At 32.1% G+C, this 22431-nt stretch overlaps 1 protein-coding gene across 4 annotated transcripts in view; it reads left to right on the forward strand.

The window, feature by feature from the left end:
- LOC115883324 (acetylcholinesterase-like) overlaps positions 1-22431 on the forward strand; it is a 101203-nt gene that overhangs the window by 73133 nt on the left and 5639 nt on the right. For 3 of the 4 annotated variants that reach the window (XR_004050364.1, XM_030901673.1, XM_030901675.1), the window contains exons 1-9: positions 308-386; positions 1912-2143; positions 4531-4654; positions 7413-7572; positions 8351-8517; positions 9405-9659; positions 18446-18635; positions 19234-19426; positions 22189-22423. Coding sequence is in view for 3 of the 4 variants with exons in the window: in XM_030901673.1 (XP_030757533.1) it covers positions 1953-2143; positions 4531-4654; positions 7413-7572; positions 8351-8517; positions 9405-9659; positions 18446-18635; positions 19234-19426; positions 22189-22423 (1515 nt within the window). In the remaining variant the exon portion in view is untranslated. Of the gene's footprint in view, positions 1-307; positions 387-1911; positions 2144-4530; positions 4655-7412; positions 7573-8350; positions 8518-9404; positions 9660-18445; positions 18636-19233; positions 19427-22188; positions 22424-22431 lie in introns of those variants that run through there. The other variant, XM_030901674.1, reaches the window with a different exon arrangement.

The raw sequence follows: 22431 nt of genomic DNA on the forward strand, positions 1-22431 counted from the left end.
GATAATATAATTTCATTTTTATTCATTGATACACATTAAAATGATGCAAATTAATAATGATAACAAAAATATTAACGTGTATTCATAAATCTATAATTATATCAAAATATAAATATTATATGTTCCTTATTTGGTAATACGCACGTATTTAATAACAGAAAGTATAAACAAATTTACGATTTACTTGTTTAAATAAATCCTGTCAATTAGGATATAAATATTGATTTATCTTATTAAAGTGTTTATGTTATATTTAGTATGTAACTATTTTGAGCTTATTTGATAACTACATTATTTTTTGATTGTACTTTAGAATTTGAATTTGATTATAAAGTTTTTGGTTTGCTTTGGTTCGGAATATACAAGATTTTGACGCTTGTAAAAAGGTATGATACCTTCATATAGATTAATAAATATAAATTAATATTAAAATACAATAAAAACTGAACAATTTTTTAAGTAACTTTTTTATTTGCTATAGAAAGTTAAACCACTTTATTTTTGAGTAAATTTCACATTTTTCAAGTTCTCCAAGTTGAGACTTGGGTTAAGATAGATTAATATACAGGGAGTTTCAAAAAACAAGTGCCATCTCTCGTGGGGAGATTCCTCACATAAAAATAAGATTTAATTTTTATAGCAACATAGGTCCGATTCTGCTTTGTTTCGTAGCCACAGGGTGTTTAAATCTTAATATTTTTTCGATTTATTATAATGTTCTTCCAAGTCCTTTAGCATTTCGAATGACATTTTGAGGATAAAAGGTACTATAAATGCGACATATTTTAACGCTAAAAAAGTGTCGACATATTCATCAGGGACGTGCATATGGGTTGTCACTGGAATATTTTTTCTAAAAAAAGCATGTACGCCACTGAATTTTTTTTCTTTTGTAGAGAAATAGTGTAAGCAGTTTAATGCTGATTAAAAGTCGCCTCTTGATATTTGTCGATTTCGGCCTCTTTGATGAGATAAAGGCAATTTTATTAATTTGCCTTGATCCAAGTCTAATAGCAACCTTTAAATTTTTTAAATGTCATTAGCTGGTCAAAGTGTTAAATAAATACTCATTGATTCCTTATCAAAGAATATGACAAAAAAGTTCCTATAAACATACCTCCGGAAATGCATAGTTTTAAAGTTACAGGTTACAGGATGTTAAAACTTTTAATAATATTAATAATATAATAATAATATAATAACTTTTAATAATTAAATAGGTCTTGTGTAATTACCTTAAATACCATTAGTTTTTATTCAGTTTGTTGTAGGGAGCACTGAATAGCAGTACATATTATAAAATTTAATACAATTTAATAATAAATTAGATTAAATAAATAATTTATTGGATAATTATTTTTTAATTTTAATTATGTTAATTGTGATCAACAAATTTGCGTTTATCTCATCAAGAAGATCGAAATCGACAAAATCAAGATACAATGTTTAATCGGCATTAAATAACCTACACGATTTTGCTAACAAGAGAAAAAAGTCAATGGCGCACATGCATTTTTTTTAGAAAAATATTCTAGTGGTAACTAATATGCATGTCCCTGGTGAATCGGTCGACACTTTTTAGCCTTAAAAAATGTCGGACTTACAGTAACTTTTACACTCAAAATTTCTTTCGAATCGTTAAAAGCACTTGGCAGAAAATTATAATAAATAAATAAAATTAAGATCTTAACCTACGAAAGTAGCTACGAAACAAAACAGAATCGGACCTATGTTGATATAAATTCGAATTTTTACGCGAGCAATCTCCCCACGAGAGATGACACATGTTTTTTAATTACTCTATATAATATTTTTCGGCATACAAACCTCTGTGAATAATGTGTACCAATCTTTACCCTACTGTTGTAACATTATTATAAAGCTACAAAATTATCTTATTTTTCTTTGCAGGCCCGGCCTAGTCCGGTCACAACAACCAACTATTAGGAATCATGTGGTGGAGCCGCTGGCCCCTCGTGGGGCTTCTGCTCGCCATTTTGGCCCCCGCGTCGCCATCTCCCCGCAGAGGTAGACACAGAACCGTCCCCGATGGCCCCAGGGCTGAGCCCCTCGTGGCTCAGCAAGTGCCCCCGCAGCGGAGGGATCCCTTCGATCCTCACAAGGATTCAGAAGAATTCCGAAGGTATATAACAAAGACATATACAGTTCATACCAAATAAACTTTTAGTCACGTCATTAAGCTTGACCGGCACAGTGTTGCCCAATTTTGTATATTTTCTTTTAATCAAAATATTTTAGGAAACAAAAATAAATTAATTATAAATACATAACAGTTATTATTTACATCAACAAAACTCACCTTCCTAACCGCACTTAAGGGACATAACGGGTCATTCCTACCGCTTTCCCGTTCAAAATATTCTAATAAAGTTGCAATGAGTTTTTTACGGCTATTATAATCTTGTACAGGGTGGGTCAAATTCGACGCTTTTAAATGGAAACACCCTTTTCTATAGGAGACGAAAACTAATATCGGTGTCTGGAGCTCAATTTTCGTCAAAAACATGATGCACATCAATATCTGTTACCGTTTCGGAGTTTTTCAAAAATGTGCATTTTTAACAAATCGCTGTAACTTTTTTCCTACGGAAAATTTTGTATTTCTATGAAAACATTTCCAAAGCACCTTTTTACGTAGAATTTAATGGTTTAAGTATAATTTTTTTAAAATTAATGATTTGAGAGTTATCAACAGAAAAATTGATTTTTTATTTGGGACACCTTCTATATTTTTAATTAAGTGAAAAGAATTTAAAATTACCTTTCCAAAAATATAGCACACTTGATATTTTGTTATAATCCCCTTCGAAATACAGAATTTTTAAAAGTTCGCATTATTGATGATATGCCCTTAATGGAACTCGAAAACATATTTTTCCAGCAAGACGACGCACCGCCTCTGAACGCTGAAGTTATCAGCAAATTTTTGCAGCCAATTTCAATAATAATTGAATAGCTAACCAAGATCCCAGCCGTTGGCCGTCGAGGCCGCCTGACTTAGTGCCCATGAATCTAATCCTATGGATAAATTTGCGGAAGAATAAAGGTTCCTTATTCTTCCGTATAATCTAGATAAGAATTAGAAATACTTAGCAGTTATGAGAGAGTATCTTTGACCCCCACCGAATTAATGAATTCGAACCGCCTCTGAACGCTGAAGTTATCAGCAAATGTTTGCAGCCAATTTCAAGAATAATTGAATAGCTAACCAAGATCCCAGCCGTTGGCCGTCGAGGCCGCCTGACTTAGTGCCCATGAATCTAATCCTATGGATATATTTGCGGAAAAATAAAGGTTCCTTATTCTTCCGTATAATCTAGACAAGAATTAGAAATACTTAGCAGTTATGAGAGGGTATCTTTCACCCCCACCGAATTAATGAATTCCGCGAGAAAGGTTCAAAAACTGCTCCGTCTGTCCATAACAGAAGACGGTCGATATGTCAAACACCTGTAGCAAAATCTCATGTCTTGGTTTGCTATTTATTTTTATTGTTATTAGATATAGTTTAAATGTGTTGATGTTAGTTAAATATATTTTAAATTGTTATAAAATTTTGCATCTCTCATAGCAAATATTATTTTTGTTTTAATTGATGCTCACAGCTAGAATTTTTTTGCATTACAGCCGGTGCCGTTGAAAGCCTACTTATTTAAAACGAGCGAATTTTTATATACTCTATATCTCGAAGAGGAATCGAGCAAAATATGAAGTGTGTTATATTTTTGGAAAGGTAATTTTAAATTCTTTTCAATAAATTAAAAATATACAGAGTGTCCGATATAAAAAATCAAATTTTCTGTTGATAATTCTTAAATTATTAATTTAAAAAAAATATACTTAAACCATTAAATTCTACATAAAAAGGTGATTTGGAAATGTTTTCATAAAAATTTTCCATAGCAAAAAAGTTACAGCGATTTGTTAAAAATGCATATTTTTGAAAAACACCCCGTAACTCCGAAACGGTAACAGATATCGATATGCGGTTTTCACGATTATGTTTTTGACAAAAACTGAGCTCCAGACACCGATATTAGTTTTTGCCTATCTCCTATAGAAAAGGGTGTTTCCATTTAAAAGCGTCGAATTTGACCCACCCTGTACACTTCGCACTAAAAAAGGTTCTAAAAAGAACAATGTTCATGACTGTAAGGCCTGCTAGTAAACATTTTTAAGCTTAAAGTATCACAACACTATTTATTTAAACCAACAACTCGTAATACAAAACTAAAGTGTCAAAACGAATAACAATGTCAGGAAATAAATAAATAAATGCGACAACTTGACATTTCCTACAGCAAGGCTACCACCTGAATCCCCAGCGAGGCGAAATTTAAGTTTCAGTTAGTCAGTACGACGCCAAATATGTCCATAGTTGGCAACAATGAATTTAAAAATCGCGCCCTCGATTACGTGACTAAAAGTTTAATTAGTATCAAATATGTAATAAGATTTCCATAATTTCAGTAGGGAGTTTTTACGTTAATTGCCTTTATTTGGTTCTAGAGACGCACCTGACGATAAAAGAGATTTTGCAAATAGATTAACAGGCGATGAGGATCCTTTAATCATTAGAACGACGAAGGGCAAAGTGAGAGGCACTACTGTTACAGCAGCCACAGGGAAGAAGGTATTTTCCTATTTTTTGTTATTTTAAATATACAGAGAGTAGAATGTAGAATGTTTAGGAGGGGAGTTAATCACCGCGATCTTATAGACTTATTGTGTGTTCCCCTTTCTTGAGTTATAACGAGTTATAACTCATCATACAGTCTCAGTATCTCAAAACCTCTGATTTTTCTCGTTTCGAGTGTCTTAGACCGTTGGAGGACATCATTCCAATTTACGGATGGAGTCTTCCAGATTCTTCAGTTCCGCTTTCAGTTGGTTCCCGTTTGGGAAACAGAACGGTTCTGGTCCAGTTAGCGCAGTCTTCGCTCCTTTCCTAGCTAGATCATTTGCTTTTTCATTGCCTTCTATCCCTTGGTGAGCAGGCACCCAGAGTAGGAGGACTTTATTTTCTTTGCCTAATTTGTTGAGCTTCTCTAGGTATTCTTTGACCAACTTCGAATTGATGGCTACTGAGTTGATCGCGTTAAGTGATGCTTGACTATCGGAGAGGATGGCAATTTCCTGTTTTTGATAGTTCCTATCTAAGATAAACTGTACGCATCTTTCAATAGAGAGTAAAATTTAGTCAAAAAAAACAGAGTTTTAAATAAGTGCAAATATTTTCAGCGCTGGTAGACCTCGGTAAAAGAAACATATTTTCTCTTTGCCGTTTTTCAAATAAGTCCAAAATAACCGAGATATTTTACTTTGAAAGTTCCAAAAAAATTGATTTTTTGCTTAAATTTTGAGAACCACTGGATCTTTTCTGGGTTTCCTTTCTTGTAAATTTAATCTACTACCTATGTTGCCATATTATCAAGATTAGGGTGGGTCAAAAAAATCGACTGTTTTTTTTTCACTTTATATTCTGAAAAAGGTTGGTAGACACCTCAAAAAAATTCTCTCCAAGAATGAGCTCTTAATTTTAATAGGAAGATCCTCCGCCTTTCAGTTTTCTATTTTCTCCTTATTATTAGAAAGAAAAATTCATATCTCGGTATGTACACTATTTGGAAAAAATATCTCATCGTATATTTGTAGGAAATTGAATTCTCTATTGTAGTGTAACAACCCAAATTCGTCAACAAAGTTGAAGAGGTAATATTTTGGCCAACTGTATAACAAGAAATTTAAATGAAAGAAAATAACCTACGTTTTGTTAAATATTTTTTTATTGTGATTACCTCGGATGTGTGCGCCTCGACAAAGCAATATTTTGAAAAATTTGAAGAGAATAGGTTATGTAAATAAAACGCTAAATTTGTAAATAGCCCTACTTATTTTATTAAATGAAATGAAAGGAGTGCCGTACTCTGCCTGGAATTCACATGTAAAAGAGCACGGCAGAGAAAACCATGATCACTATTCCAGAGAATCTAACTATGCTGTCGTGAACTTTAATAAAAGAGAAATTATAATATAGAAACTGTTCTCATACCTAGGTTTATAGTTTAATACATTCAAAACATGCCACATTTATATCGTTCAAAACTGAAGAGTTTGAACGTACCCGTAGGTACGAAGTCCCTTGAGTTGAAGGTTTGGTGCCAATATCTGATAATTTAATAAATTGTATGTTATTCTATGAATTATTTTAATTTTATTTATTGTTTTTGTTTGCCCTTTTGCGAGCTAAGATATTCGCCCATGCAAGGTCGAAAATTGTTAGTACACTCAACAAGGCTCTTATTCTCACAAACCACAAACATCGGGACGAAGGAACAGTAAAAGATTCTATTTAAATTACTTTTAAACTGACATTTCATATTACTTTTAAACTGACATTTTTTACAGCATAAATAGATTCCATTAAATGCATACACATGTTATATATTTGCTTTGTCAGATCAAACAAATAATGAAATGCTTTAGAACTGAATTACAACAAGAAAACAAAATAATATGATTTAGTTAACATTAGTTAAATAATGAAAAAAACATTTACTTTACCTTGAATATCATTCTTTGTCACAAAACTCAAGAACCAAAATAATATCAATGCGTCTCGAATGGTAGTCTAGAAGCTATTATCTAACAACTATCACTTCTGTTCGTCGCCTGATTTCCCTCTCCCTAGTTTGTGAATAATATTTTAAAAATCAATAATTTTGTTTATGTATACAGAGTGTCTTAAAAATGAATGTTTTGAATTTAAATAAATATGTCTATTTTTAAATAGGCGGTTCATCTCACTATAAAAAAGGTCTCATCCAATTTTTTGTAAACCTCACCGTTTGAAAGTTATTAAAGGTTGAAGTTTGATTATTTTAAGGAATATGCTTTTTTTCTTATGAATTTTTTAACTCATTAACAAAAAATCACTGGCCTACAAAAATTGTTTTTTATGATTAACCGTTTAAAAGATGTTCGTAGTCAAACTTCAATGCGCAATATTTTTAACAGTTTTTGATTAATAATTCGAACAATTCCAGTTTATTTTAAGACTATCGGGACAATTTGTTTTCTTCTATGTACATCAATACTTTTTTATATTAAATTTGTCACAAAAACGTTATTTAACTCGAAATTTAATGAATTATTTACTTAAGTTAGAAACAATGCAATAATTTTTTGTTTCAATATGCCCAAACATGCTTAGGACTAAAAAAACTAGAAAAAAGTTTAAAGCATTTCTTTGTTCGTATAAACTGAAATTTGTACAAAGTTTCCGGAAAGATTTTCAAAAAATTCCAAATTTTTAATTTTTTTTAGAACTGGTATTTTCAATTAGTTTTCGGATAATTCTACAGTCTTTAACTTAATATATATTTTTGTAGGTGGATGCATGGCTAGGTATTCCTTATGCCCAAAAACCAGTAGGATCGTTAAGGTTTAGGCATCCTCGACCGTTTGAAAAATGGGAAGGTATATTGAATACTACGAAGCATCCGAATTCTTGTGTTCAAATTATAGATACACTTTACGGTGATTTTCCAGGTAAGTTTTTTTATTTTTTTTTAAATGAAGTAACTTTAGAACGTTTTGAGAAAATTGACAAAAACAATTTTTGCCAACATTTGACAAAAAATCGTACTCAAGTATGTATCATTATAATTTTCTTCTAAGTGCTTTTGTGATTCTCATCTTACCTCTAGATTAGATTCCCCAGTCTAATAATTTTAAAGAGACTGAATGTTTCATATACGTAGGTCTAGCACTGACATAAAATATGTCCTGAGGCAATCCTGAGGTTTCTTTATCTGATTGACAGAAAATTTATATGACTTTGTCTGTCAATCCTATCAGGTTTAAATGTCTATTGAGTCTATAATATCTCTGTTTCAAACAAAACATATATGTTTATAAAAAATTCCCCAAAACCAAAAATGTATTCATTTGAAATTCTGTTCATAATTTGTTAGATTACGATACACATTTTATCTGCATGTAATGCAATTTGTATTTATACAATTTAAGTGATGTTAATGGAAAGGTTTATTTTCGAACTACCAATGTCAATTTTACGAAGGTTTGGGTTGTCTGCGACTCATTTCTTCTGCTTCCTTGAATATTTTCTGTATCAAGAACCTGCTATTGAGTTCTTAATCATATGGTTTCAAGTCCTTGACTTTCATAACATTTCATAACAAGAACTGTTTTATAAAATTCTTTTGCATAAAAAATAATTGGATAGTCCCACACACTAGTTTTAATATACACCTTCAAGATATGTTAGAGAGAAATATAAAGTACATATATTTTAAACACTTTTCAGGAGCTACAATGTGGAATCCAAATACCCCACTGAGCGAAGACTGTCTGTATATAAACGTAGTGGTTCCAAGACCGAGGCCTACCAATGCGGCAGTTATGGTTTGGGTTTTTGGCGGTGGGTTCTATTCGGGAACCAATACGTTGGACGTATACGACCACAATATCTTGGTAATTACATACATATACAATGGCCGGCATGAAAAACGAACAGTTTAAAATGTTCAATTATTTTAACGTTCATTATATTTTGTTCTACTGGACCGCTTTTGATGATTCTTTAATTAATGCATATAGCTAAATTATTTGACCTCTTCTTAAATTAAACAATATATTTCCCATTCTTGTATTATACGAGGAAAAACAAAATTTTATTTAGGCGAAAACCCTGTGTAGTAGTGTATCAAAGTAAAGAATTTAAAAACATCTTTATCATCAAGGTGCATCTTCTCTCGATAGTTTGTTCTTTGAGTCATCTCAATAGCTTTATTATTATTGAAGATTTTGGCTTTTAAAGAAAACAGTAACGATTAACAACAATTTTAGTATGCCTTTGATTATCGGCCTAATCAACACACCTATGATATAGTGTTTATTGTTTTCGTAACGTCACTGTTATTGAATGTCATATTATTATTGTTTGTCTGCAATTATTCTAGAAGAGATTGAGTTTTAGTAGAGTTATTCCAGAAGTTGTATCGGCTATAGTTGCTTTAATTGAACATGGTAGAGTTTAATTTCTAGAATTAATCGTCTCTGCTAAAGTAACTTCCCAACAAACAAAGATATAACTTTTAAGGAGACTGACATTACCAAAATAATAAACTCTATTTCACAGGTTTGTTGATAGGGACCAAAAATAAACATATGGTTTTAGTTGCTGTAAATCGTTACTGTCTTCCTCAACAGCGAATATTTCCAACAGAAATAACGCTATTAAGATGATTCAAAAAAGAAATTATCGAAAAAAACGTAACGTGGTAATAAATTAGATTTTTATTGATTAAAAAAATGTTCTTGCATATATTGTAGGTATGATTTATATATTTCATTCTCAGGTGTCCGAAGAGAACATCATTCTTATATCGATGCAGTACCGGGTCGCCTCGCTAGGCTTTATCTATTTTGGTACGGCCGATGCCCCTGGCAACGCAGGACTGTTCGACCAGCTGATGGCCTTGCAATGGATCAGAGACAACGTGGCAGCGTTTGGGGGGAATCCCCAGAACGTAACACTGTTTGGAGAAAGTGCCGGAGCCGTCTCCGTGTCGTTGCATCTGCTGAGTCCTCTATCTAGGAATTTGTTTTCACAGGTTAGTAGCTGATGTACAAAATAATCTTTATGTCATACTGTTAGGTTTTACTGGGACGTTTTCTAAAAACATAATCTAAAATTTTAATTTTTACTAAGATTTCTATTCACCAAGAACTCAAATAAGTATTTTAAAATAATTTATTCTAACAAACGGCGTCAAAGACGACTGGGCAATGACAATCGATCATAATTTTGACAAGGTCAATTTCTAGTGGACATTTACTAAAAATTGACATATAACTTATCAGAAATTAACACTAACGATAAGGATTAAAAAAGGATAGAAAGTTTCCAGATACACAAATCTATTCTCAAAAACTTTAATTTTGCTCGAATTTTAAACTACACCATTTAAAGTAATTTTTACTCAATATAAAAATAAATTACGACCTCCTTAAGGCCAACCGACAGCAAACACCGTTAAATCTAAAGAAGAAAAAACATAAATTATCATCGATTGTCATTGCCAGCCGTCTTTGATGCCGTTTTTTATTGTATGGGCCAAAATAGAAAGAATAATGACATTAAACAGTCTATTTTTTCCCTGCTAAGTAGCTTAGATTTGTACGGTTCATACCCCACTGATTAATAATGTTGTATACCTTTGTGGTGGGTTCATTTCTTGAATATACTTCTGTTTAGTTTATTATAGTACGAGAGCTAGCAACGTCGAGAAAACAAGTATTTTAAGACGTCTGGCTCTTTGATATATCTTTTATTATGCTCTCTGGAACAGCATGCGGCCCGTCTGGCTGCCGATACCCGTTGCGTTCACTACTGCGCATCCAAAGAAGATTCTCTATTTTTTACTTAGTGTTTTAAATTCTAGTATTGAATAAAAGTCGAGTAAGTCTCCATTAGCTCAGCGCGTAGAGCTTTCGCCTATGAAGTGAAGGTCAGTGGTTCGATACCGGCTGGGGTGCAACTTTTTTATTTTTTTTTCGTGTATATTCTGATAGTAAAGTATTAAATATTTGCTTTTTTATCACCAGAACGGATAGCGTGTATGGGTTTATGATCCGTAGTGTATATAAGTAGAATTTGATACTTTCATTTGTTTTGAAGGATTATTGTAGTAATTAATTATTAGATAGGTTTAGGATGGTCTGGCTGCCGCGCAGGTAGGTTGCGTTCACTACTGCGCATCACAAGTGTACAGGGTGTCCCATTTTTGTGCGTTTTTGGGATTTCTTGTTTATAATTTCATTTTGAAGATTTAAACATAATATATAAAAATTAACATTTTAATGCTTTATGAAGGTAATTTCTGCCTGTCTTTCTTCAAAATATTTTTTTCAGCTGTTGTTTATTATTTTAATAATCATTTTAATAATACTTTAACAGATTGTTATCTAAAAGCTACACAAGTTTATTTTCAGTTCAGTTTGTTAAGATAACGATGGAAAACAAAATTATCTGGTTAAATTAAATTAAATAAAATAATAATACTTTTTAAACAAGATTGATTAATGTTAATGTGTAGAAAATGAGCAAATCTAGGGGTAGAATATTTAGTTACATAAAAAACTAGCAAAGTAATGTGAAAAAAAACGCATCATTGTATCTCCCCTCATAAACGAGAAATACCAGATATCCCAAATCCCAAAAAACGCACGAAAATGAGACACCCTGTACCCATGTGATGCGCAGTAGTGAACGCAACCTACCGGCGCGGCAGCCAGACCATCCTAAACCTATCTAATAATTAATTACTACAATAATCCTTCAAAACAAATGAAAGTATCAAATTCTACTTATATACAATACGGATCATAAACCCATACACGCTATCCGTTCTGGTGATAAAAAAGCAAATATTTAATACTTTACTATCAGAATATACACGAAAAAAAAATAAAAAAGTTGCACCCCAGCCGGTATCGAACCACTGACCTTCACTTCATAGGCGAAAGCTCTACGCGCTGAGCTAATGGAGACTTACTTGACTTTTATTCAATACTAGAATTTAAAACACTAAGTAAAAAATAGAGAATCTTCTTTGGATGCGCAGTAGTGAACGCAACGTGTATCGGCAGCCAGACGGCCTGCACGCTGTTCCAGAGAGCATAATAAAAGATATATCAAAGAGCCAGACGTCTTAAAATACTTTCACGAAGACGTTGCTAGCTCTTAGACTATTATTAGTTATAAGTTTTTGCCACTAGAAGAAAATTTACAATAGTCTCTAAAATATACATAGGCGGATTAAAAAATGCTCAATTATTTAAAAACACAGGTTGTATCCAAAGAGTATGAAATAAAACATTATAAGAAAAATATCCTATATGGGTATATCGCCACTGCAAGAAAATCTACGAAATAAAATAGTTATTTTTTGTAAACACTGCTGCGTTAATCCGACGGAGACTACTTGTCCGCAGTTAGGTTTACTGATAAACAAATTTGCCTAACGAACAAAAAAATGTTTAAAATGACATTTTAACAGTACCGAAGCATTTTTTTATTCGTTAGGCAAATTTGTTTATTAGTAAACCTAACTGCTGACAAGTAATCTCCGATGGATTAACGCAACGTTTACAAAAAATAACTATTTTGTTTTGTAGATTTTCTTGCAGTGGCGAGTATTTTTTTGGAGAGATGAATCCTCCACATATAGTCTAAGAGCTGGCTATATAAAAAACCTTATCATCGTTACATGGCTAATTTTTTGTGCATGGGCGCCGGAAGAATGAAATTTAGGGGGGGGGCAAGGTAAAAATGAATAAAAAATTGACATTTTTGGTAATTATTGGGAAAACTGGAAATCGTCCGGTTTTCACCAAAATTGGTATACACCCTATTTTGAAGTCGTAGATTACGAATCTGAACTTTTTTTCTTGGCGGTCTCTTACCGTTTTTCAGAAAAACGGAAAATAATTTCAATATCGAATTTTTCTTAATTTCTCATATTTTTAAGGTTTTCTAACACATATTTTGTTAGGTATTCAATAATCAATAATGTTTTTGCTATTTTCTGTTACTTTTTTAACCAATTCTATGCATAATAGAGGAAAATTTGCTAAAATAAATTTGTAAACAATCTGAAAATGTTAGGTTATAGCTTTGTTCGGGTTCTTGTTATTACCGATTCTGAACCGTCCAAGAACTCTGCAGCGCATGCGCAAATGAAATAATGTCTTCATATTTCCTTCTGCGCATACGCATCACAGTTCTAGGACAGTTCAGAATCGGTAATAAGAGAAACCTAAGAGTAAGTTTATGTGTTTCTGGCATTTAAAGCAACGTTGCCAATGCTAAACCTAAATTTAGCGTGTTTTTTCATTCTGCAATTACGAAAGGCGGTCGCCAGAAGAACGGCTCCTTCCCATAACTGCTATTTTACCAACGAGATCTGACTATTTATACCCACGAAGTTACACGAAAGAGTTTGATTGCATTGTTTACAACTTCCATGCAAAAGGGTGTTAATCTTTTGTTGTTATATTATTAGATTAACTAAAAAAAAGATTAACCCCTCAGCAAAGAAGTTAAAACCAATGCAATCAAAACTCTTCCGCGTAATTTTGTGGATATAGGTGTATATTTAATTATTGTCGATCTCATAATAGGTAATTTATTTAAAATCCCTAATCACCCGAAAAAATAGAAGATATGACAACGTTGTAAATTTTCAAATTTCTAGATTAGGTCTAGAATATATTTGTCTCTCTTATTACATAGGAGAGAGAAAGAAGGATATATCAAATGTGAAACTTCCATCTGGTCTCAATTTTCTTTGTTATTTTGTTAAGAAAAGTGTTTTTCAGTGGACACTTTTCTATCCCCAATCAAGTGTGGCTTTTAGATAAACTATAATATAATGAAAATATAGTCAAATTATTACTTTTTAGGGTCGAAATAAAGAAAAATTCAATGTAGAAATAATTTTCCGTTTTTCTGTAAAACGGTAAGAGACCGCCAAGAAAAAAATAGATTCGTAATCTACGACCTCAAAATAGTGTGTATACCAATTTTGGTGAAAATCGGACGATTTCCAGTTTTCCCAACAATTACCACAATTTTTATTATTTTACAGGTAACACCTAACAATTTCATAATAATGATTATTTTTTTTTCCAGATGGATGTAAGAAGATAGCTTTTATTTTTATTGTTTTATTGTTTCAGTGATCCAGGGGGGGGGGCAAATGCCCCCTCTTGTCCCCCCTGTCCGGCGCCCATGTTTTTGTGTGAAGTTTCCTTTTGTGTAGCCATTTTGTGCCAGCGCGATACCGGGGCTTAAAGCGGGGGCGGCCAATCGAAAGGGTGAAATTTGGACACTTAAAATATTATAAGGTACACGAGTTAAAATTGCGAAAATAGCTTTTATTTATTATTAAGAAACGTGGAAAATTGTTGGCAGACATTTTTCTGGTCGCTAAAATGCCGACAGACAACGCGAAAGAGGCATGAAATTTTAAAAATTATCTCGAACATTATTAAAAAATGAAATTTGAAGAATGAAAAAAAAATATGGCATACATGCATGCCGATTGGTGGAATGTCATATTTATTTATTTTAAAAGCCGTATGCAAAAGGGCAAACAAAAATATCGTGGCTAAATCAGCTGCAGAGAGTTATGAAAAACCCGATATATTACTCTAGCGCTTTCAGGGAACGCTCATCATTTCAGCCGCCTCATTCATTTAAGTATAGATAAATCACGTATACGATTATATTATAAATATATTTCAATTAATAACGCGGCAAGTGTTTCCTGAAAACGCTTATACAGGGTGAGTCTGAAATGAGTGAAAATACTATTAAGGGTGATATATTTCGACCCCAGGAACGCGTCTATGAGTTTTTTTCGCAAAAAAGATGTAGAAAATCGTGTGTTATTTTAAAATTTTCCTGTATATTTTAGAAAACTTTTTAGAACTGCCCTTTGAATAAGAAGACTAAGGAAGGAGCATATCAAAAATCTTAGATACACCGCGAAGGGCCTCAAATATGGCCGACTTAAATTCCGGTTTATCAGTGTCGTTCTAATTTTTTTTTAAAAATGTAAAACTATGATGTAGGGTAGACGTGGGGTAGACTCAATAATTTGTTGTTTTATTTTACGTTGTGAATAAATGTTGGTAGTTATTAAAATTGTTATAAAAATATATAATTCTAATAAAAACAGATAAGTTATAATAAGTATTTATTAACACAAACATTCGATACGCTACTGAAGCAGGTAAGTCAAATTAACGTATCTAAATTCTTTGACATCTAATCTTTGACAAGTAATAAATAAAGCTAAAATGCAAGAAAAATATATAATTTAGTTAATTTAAGTGAATTTCATAAATGATCGATTTACTACACGTATGTATATTATATAGTCACTTACTAGCGAAAAGTTGTTCCATTATTTCACTCAATTTTTGCCGAGATCTACCGCACGCTACACAACCAACTATTTTAGAGTCTTTTTTGATAAATTGCGATAGTGTCACTGTTAATTTAAGTTCTGCCACAATTTCCATCTAGATTTATTACCTTTATACAACTATCAGTAATAGAATAAATAATAAATAGCATAAAATAAGCTCCGTAAAGACTGACAAATCCACAAAATTTCAAATCAAATTCAAATGTGTCAAATGAATCGTCAAACAAAATTGTCAAGGATCCCCACCCTAGAGAGCTTTTTCCGCCCACCATGCATGAATACATGGATAGCATTATGCTCCTTCCTTAGTCTTCTTATTCAAAGGAACTGCCTGTTCACCGCAAATTTACCAACGGTATAATTATTTCTTAACCTATCATGCTTACAGCTTTACTCTATGGCTACGACACTAAAATAACGAATGCAAGTACAGAAAAAAAACAGGTGTCTCACAAAATTATTTAAAAATAAATCAAGTTCTTTTTAAATTTTCAAACTTGAATAACTCGGTTATTTTGGACTTATTTGGAAAACGGAAAAAAGCAAATATGTTTATTTTATCGAGATCTACCAGCTCTGAAAATATTTCCACTTATTCAAGATTCACCCTGTGGAGTAATATCGCGTTTTTTATAACTGTCTACCACTGATTGAACCACGATTTTTTTGTTTGTTCTTTTGCATACGGCTTTTTAAATAAATAAACATGACAATCCACCAATCGACATGCGATGATTTTTTTTGGCAAATTCCATGCCTCTTTTGGGTTGTCTGCAGGCATTTTAGCCACGAGCAAAATGTCTGTCAACAGTTTTACACATTTCTTAATAATAAATAAAAGCTATTTTCGCAATTATAACACGTGTACCTCACTGTTCGGTTTTTATATGATTCAAAATAAAAAATATATAAATTGTAAAATTAGTAATTTTTTAATGGCCATAATGCGTTCTTTCAAAATCATCGAACAACTAAATCATTTCCATAGATCCAGTGACGTACCGTGACTTTGAATTTTGAGACCAAAAACTGAAACAATAATTTGTCACTTGTTTTATTTTGCATAAAAATGTTAACTAATAAGTTAGAATAATTATAACTATTCCCTAACTAAGTGGTTTTATCGCTAAATTTAACTAAAGCTAAGTACAACACAAATCTTAAATACGTGGACTATTATAACAACAAATACATCGTAAAAGACTATTTTTGTATAAGTCATTTAAGATTTGTGTTGTACTTAGCTTTAGATAAATTTTATCTTTTTAAGAAAATTAATTTTATTTTTCAGAAACTATTTGAGACAGAGTTTACCAAAAATGCTTTTTATATCTACTAGTGTGTAAATGAATTTGTAGATATATTACTTTTCTTGGAACTTTAGTTTCGGAGATATAAATTTAATCGAACCTTTTTAAAAAAATTAATTTTATTTTTCAGAAACTATTAGAGACAGAGTTTACCAAAAATGCTTTTTATAACTACTAGTGGGTAAATAAATTTCTAGATATATTACGAATTTTTTTGGAACTTTAGTTTCGGAGATATAAATTTAATCGGACCTTTTTAAAAAAATTAATTTTATTTTTCAGAAACTATTAGAGACAGAGTTTACCAAAAATGCTTTTTATAACTACTAGTGGGTAAATGAATTTCTAGATATATTACGAATTTTTTTGGAACTTTATGTTTCGGAGATATAAATTTAATCGAACCTTTTTAAAAAAATTTTATTTTATTTTTCAGAAACTATTAGAGACAGAGTTTACCAAAAATGCTTTTTATTACTACTAGCGGGTAAATGAATTTCTAGATATATTACGATTTTTTTTGGAACTTTAGTTTCGGAGATAAAACCACTTAGTTAGGGAAGAAATATAATTATTCTAACTTATTAGTTAACATTTTTATGAAAAATAAAACATATAGCTGTAATATGATTTTTTTGACAAATTATTTTTCATTTTTGGTCTCAAAATTCAAAGTCACGGTACGTCACTGGATCTATGGAAATGATTTAGTTGTTCGATGATTTTGAAAGAACGCATTATGGCCATTAAAAAATTACAAATTTTACAATTTATATATTTTTTATTTTGAATCATATAAAAACCGAACAGTGACCTTATAATATTTTTAGTGTCCAAATTTCACCCTTTCGATTGGCCGCCCGCGCTTTAAGCCCAGGGATCGCGCTGGCAGACATGACTATTTCATAATGGCTACACAAAAGGATACTTCACACAAAAAATTAGCCATGTAAGGGTGATAAGGTTTTTTATGTAGCCAGCTCTCCGTCTAATAGGTATAGACATTTTTTAAAACATTGTACATTGTCATTCGTCTATAATTAATATTTCACAGTGTTCATTTCGAAATTCTGGATTAATATCTGACTCTCTGACTGAATATATTGTAAAAGTAGATTTACTGGATTTATAACAAATATCTATTATTTGAAATTGGTAGATAATAGTAAATTATAAAAAAACGGTACTATTTATTATTCATAGTACAAAATACTAGGTCTATTAAATTGAAATTGCTTTAACGGTATGACTAGTATACTAACTAACGGACTTTAACGGTATATACTCTCTTTGCTGGACGTAAATGGCATTATTAAACCTACATAAAATATCTGCAAAATCCAATTTACCCTGCTCTGTATCTGAAATGATTGTGGTCAACTTCTCGGAAATAACACAACAGAATATCGATCCCATATTTCTCTATACGACCAACATACATATTATAATAGTTTCCATTGAATAATGAATTGATGAATGGTGCATATTAACCTGGCCGTAGCGTCGATAGGTGTATAATGTGAAATGTAAATCAATTTTCTCTATTATATGGGACATAAAATATTTGTGTTTCGATTTGTAAAATTTTCTATATGCTTTATAAGATTGTATAGTTTACTATTTTTTAAATGGCATAGTGATGAGCACATTCAAGACTAAGGCTTTTCTAGTCGAATAAGTGGTCTTGGTCTTGGTCTTGGTCTTACAGGATTCAATCTTGATATTGGTCTTGGACTTGTGCAAAACTCTTGCAAGTCTTGCGCATATTGTTTTATTAAGAGTAAAAATGATACTTTTGTGGCGAGACTGTACGTTTGGCGGACGAGGGACCTTTTTAAGTTACTTTTGGGTAACGGTCCAGTTACGTCGAAACATCGGTTTTCGATAGATCACCGAAGTTAAGCGACATTAGACCATCCGAGTGGACGGACGGGTGACCATTTGGAAGCTTTTTCGTGCTGTTGTTCCATATTGAAACACACTAGCAGCAAAAAGGAGACATTAACTTAAAATATATTTTTTCTATGCTTGCCCAAAACTAGGAATGCCAAACCAGCCTTGCTCATCACTAAAAGGAGTATTATTTTTCAGGCTATAATGGAATCTGGAAGTGCAACAGCACCTTGGGCTGTCATATCTAGGGAGGAAAGCATTTTACGCGGACTGAGATTAGCAGAAGCCGTCAAATGTCCTCACGACAAAAGTAATTTGGCTGCCGTGGTCGACTGTTTGAAGAAGAAAGATCCTGTAGATTTAGTGAACAACGAATGGGGCACATTAGGTACATTTTATTAACTTATTTTGAGGCAAAATTGTATTTAGTATAAATAACTGGTATTTTATAATATATTGAAATTCTTATAGTGTGCTATAAAACAATTAAATCATCCTTATAAAACCAAAATTGGCCCATATACAACAGTTCGGTTTTATAACAGTTCTATAAAAACACCACTGCGTTGATCTAACGGAGACCAATTTGTCAGCGGTATTTTACTAATAAAACAAATTTGTCTATCAGACAAAAACTGCTATAAAAATATTTTAGGAGGTATATCTCTTCCCCTAAAAATACAAAGAAAAAATAAAAATCTATCTATAATATCTAAATGCAACTATTCAAGAACACCTTATTTTTTAAGATACGTTTATTATAATCAGTTCTGTTAAAATAGAATTATATGAAGTCAAACCTCAAACTAACAATTACTACCTGACAACAACCACTTCATGAGGTAAAAAGAAACCTTCAACTGCTATAGAATAATTTAATTCTTCTAGAATTCTACTTGACCACTTTTGTCTGCAAATATACAAATAGATAAACTTTCATATAATTTATTTAGAATCTTACTGATTTATTTTTGTTTCCTTTCTAGGTATATGCGAGTTTCCTTTTGTACCAATCATAGATGGCGCTTTCTTGGATGAATCGCCTGGTCGTGCAATGGCCAATAAGAATTTCAAAAAAACGAATATCCTGATGGGCTCCAACACCGAGGAAGGGTACTACTTTATCATGTATTATTTAACGGAATTGTTCAAGAAGGAAGAAAACGTATACATTAGCAGGTAAGATATGTTGTTTGGTCTAAAATTTCCTCGAGAGAACGTACATGTGAATAGAATAAAGAAAAGAGATCAAAAAACGAGCTATGAGTTCTTACATATCGTAAAACATAGTTTTACATAATTGATATTAGTCCGGAAATTAAGGTGTACAGCTTCATTTTTTGGAGATCCAAATTTAAAAAAAATCGCGAAAAAAACTCATAGAAGTGTTTTAGGAGATTCAGGGGAAAACCCTCATAGAAGTGTCCAGCTTATACTACGCCTAAAAGTATATGCATTTATTTAACACACCCAGTATAAGCGAATTAAAAATATATTTGCAATAAAAAAAATTCATAATTTGCTTTACTATGATCCACATTTACTTGAAATGAATGAATTGAAATCTTAACATATTTTTCTGATATAGAGGGTTAGTTTTAAATAAGTACAAATATTATCAGAGCTTGAAAATAACGATAAAGAATATATTTTCTCTTCGCAGTTTTTCAGAGAAGTCAATAGCCGAGTTATTTTACTTCAAAAATTACTTCATTTGTAAGAGCCACTGATTATTTCCTGTGTTTTCTTTCCTCTAAATTTGATCTATTATCAAGGTATTATGAATTTGAACTGAAAATTAAATAATTTTCCAAATTTTTTTTCGAAAAATACAAAATTTAAAAAAAAATCATCAGTGTGTTCTTGAGATCGAAATATGCCACCCCTAAATTTTGCACTTATTTAAGACTCACCCTATATAGAAAATGGGTTTTATAACAACGATTAATAAAGTTAATACGTTCAAGGCTTAAACATGTTACAAAATTAGACATAATTTAATGTGACATATAAAGTAATCCAGGCCGGGATGTACTTAACCTCCGCAGTGGACATAAGTATATATTTCATTTTTAATTAGTGCAAAGAGATAAATTTGTACGTGAGTGGAGCTCTTCGGTTCTAATCTATTTTAAACTCGGTCACCTTGTCGTCTATTTCGTTTATATAAGGAAAAAGGTAAATTAGGTTTTAAATTATGTCCTTTTAGAAGCTTTATATAACCCTAATATAAAAATTAGTAAATTAGTTTCGAAGTTTACAGGGGGTTAATTAAATTTAATTAGTAGAATGTAGAATAAGCAGAAGGGGGGTTATTCACCGCGACCCGAAACATTTACTGTGTCCCTCTCTCTTGAGTGAGTTTTAACTCATTATACAGTCTATAACTCATCATATATGGGGATCTTCCTGTTATAGATATTTCCCATCCTTCTCTGATAACAGTTGTTCATCCTCCGAGGAGTGGACACCTACCTCGTACGAAGGTACATACCTTTCCACGGTTGGGGTTGACCCCTCCGTGCTCTTTACAGTCGAGGAACTTGCCTCAGACTGAGGTACCCGTGAGGTGAAGGCTGGAGGATCTGTTTCCATTTTTCCCACCTCTGTAACTTGGTCTCTCTTTAAACCTGATACCAGTGTTGTTCCAAATCTATAATAGAGGATATATTTCTCTTTTTCTATTGCCTCCTCGGATTTGACGTCAATTCCTATTGTGAACACTTGACCATGTCTCTCCTCCCTCGAGTTGATGATTCGCCAACTCGATTAATACTCATAAATTTAGTTAAATATTGTTAATAAATTAAGAGTTTTTTAGAAAAAGTTTAACTTTTTGTAAAAAAGTCGGTTTGTGTAAAAATGTCTATTTTTTAATTCTTCGTGTAATAAAAAAATGATATACAGAGTGTTCCATTTAAAAAAAAGACAAAAAAATTATACCATAGAAAGTTTGGTGTAGAATTTTGAACATTCTGTATGATTTACGATTACCATATTTATAGCAAGCATATTTATAGTAAGTACAGATCATAGAGTAAATACCTAATATAGTTTTGATTAGTGATGGGATAACTCGAGCGAAAATTCGCTCGAGTACTCGATTATTGAAATAACCGACATCGCTCGATTATGAACGAGCGATGCAAGTGACGAGTTACGAGTGACGAACGCAAGCGATCCGAGAATGAAATAAATTGAAATCCGATTTGAATGTGACATACTCGATAAAAAGCCGAGCGATTTTTCTACATACATTGCAGGTAGCAAATTTATACGACGCCGTATATATATTTATCCGTTATCTGAGGGACAAAATTTTACCTCCTACATCGACAATTTTTTTTCTTTGAAATAAACTAAATCAAGCAATCAAGCGAATCGCTCGTCGCTTGCTACTTGCCATTTATTACCGAAAGAATATGTGCCCTGCGCACGCAACTTACTGCTTGGCGTTAACGAGTACTTATAACAAGCGACGGACGAAAAACTGTATTTTTACATACTAGTGACATTTCGCTCGAGCGATCGCTAGGTTATTGCAATCGCTTGAAACCCGAGTACTCGATTATTGAAATTAATCTGTTTTTCCCATCACTAGTTTTGATTTCAGAACAGTTCTTGTATTTATAATATTTTTTTAAGGAAGATCGAAAAATATATATTTTTTATTTATTTATTAATATTTCTGAAACTATCTAAATATATTTACTTATATCTTAGGATTATGTAAAGTGATCTAAAAGGAAGTCAAAAATAAAATAACAATTACAGGGTGTCCCATTAAAAAAAAATCCCGATCCACTCATACTTTTTTGAGCCACCCTCTTAAACAAAATTCTAAAGTTTTTTATTCTAGGAACTACATATGCCCGACACACTGTTGCCGGGCCCTGTATAATAAGTCATACAGCAACCCTAACCGAATTATATTTTTCCAGACAGGAGTATTTAAGAGCCGTCACTGAACTGAACCCCTACGTTGGCCCTGCTGCTCGACAGGCCATAGTCTTCGAGTACACGGATTGGCTGAACCCAGATGATCCTGTGGCCAATAGGGATGCCTTAGATAAAATGGTAGGGGACTACCAATTCACGTGTAATGTGAACGAGTTTGCTCATCGATACGCAGAGACGGGAAACAATGTTTACATGTACTACTATAAACATCGAACGGTAAGTGT

The sequence above is a fragment of the Sitophilus oryzae genome, unplaced genomic scaffold, assembly GCF_002938485.1.
Source record: "Sitophilus oryzae breed Bouriz unplaced genomic scaffold, Soryzae_2.0 scaffold_186_pilon_pilon, whole genome shotgun sequence".
Taxonomy (NCBI): Eukaryota; Metazoa; Arthropoda; class Insecta; order Coleoptera; family Curculionidae; genus Sitophilus; species Sitophilus oryzae.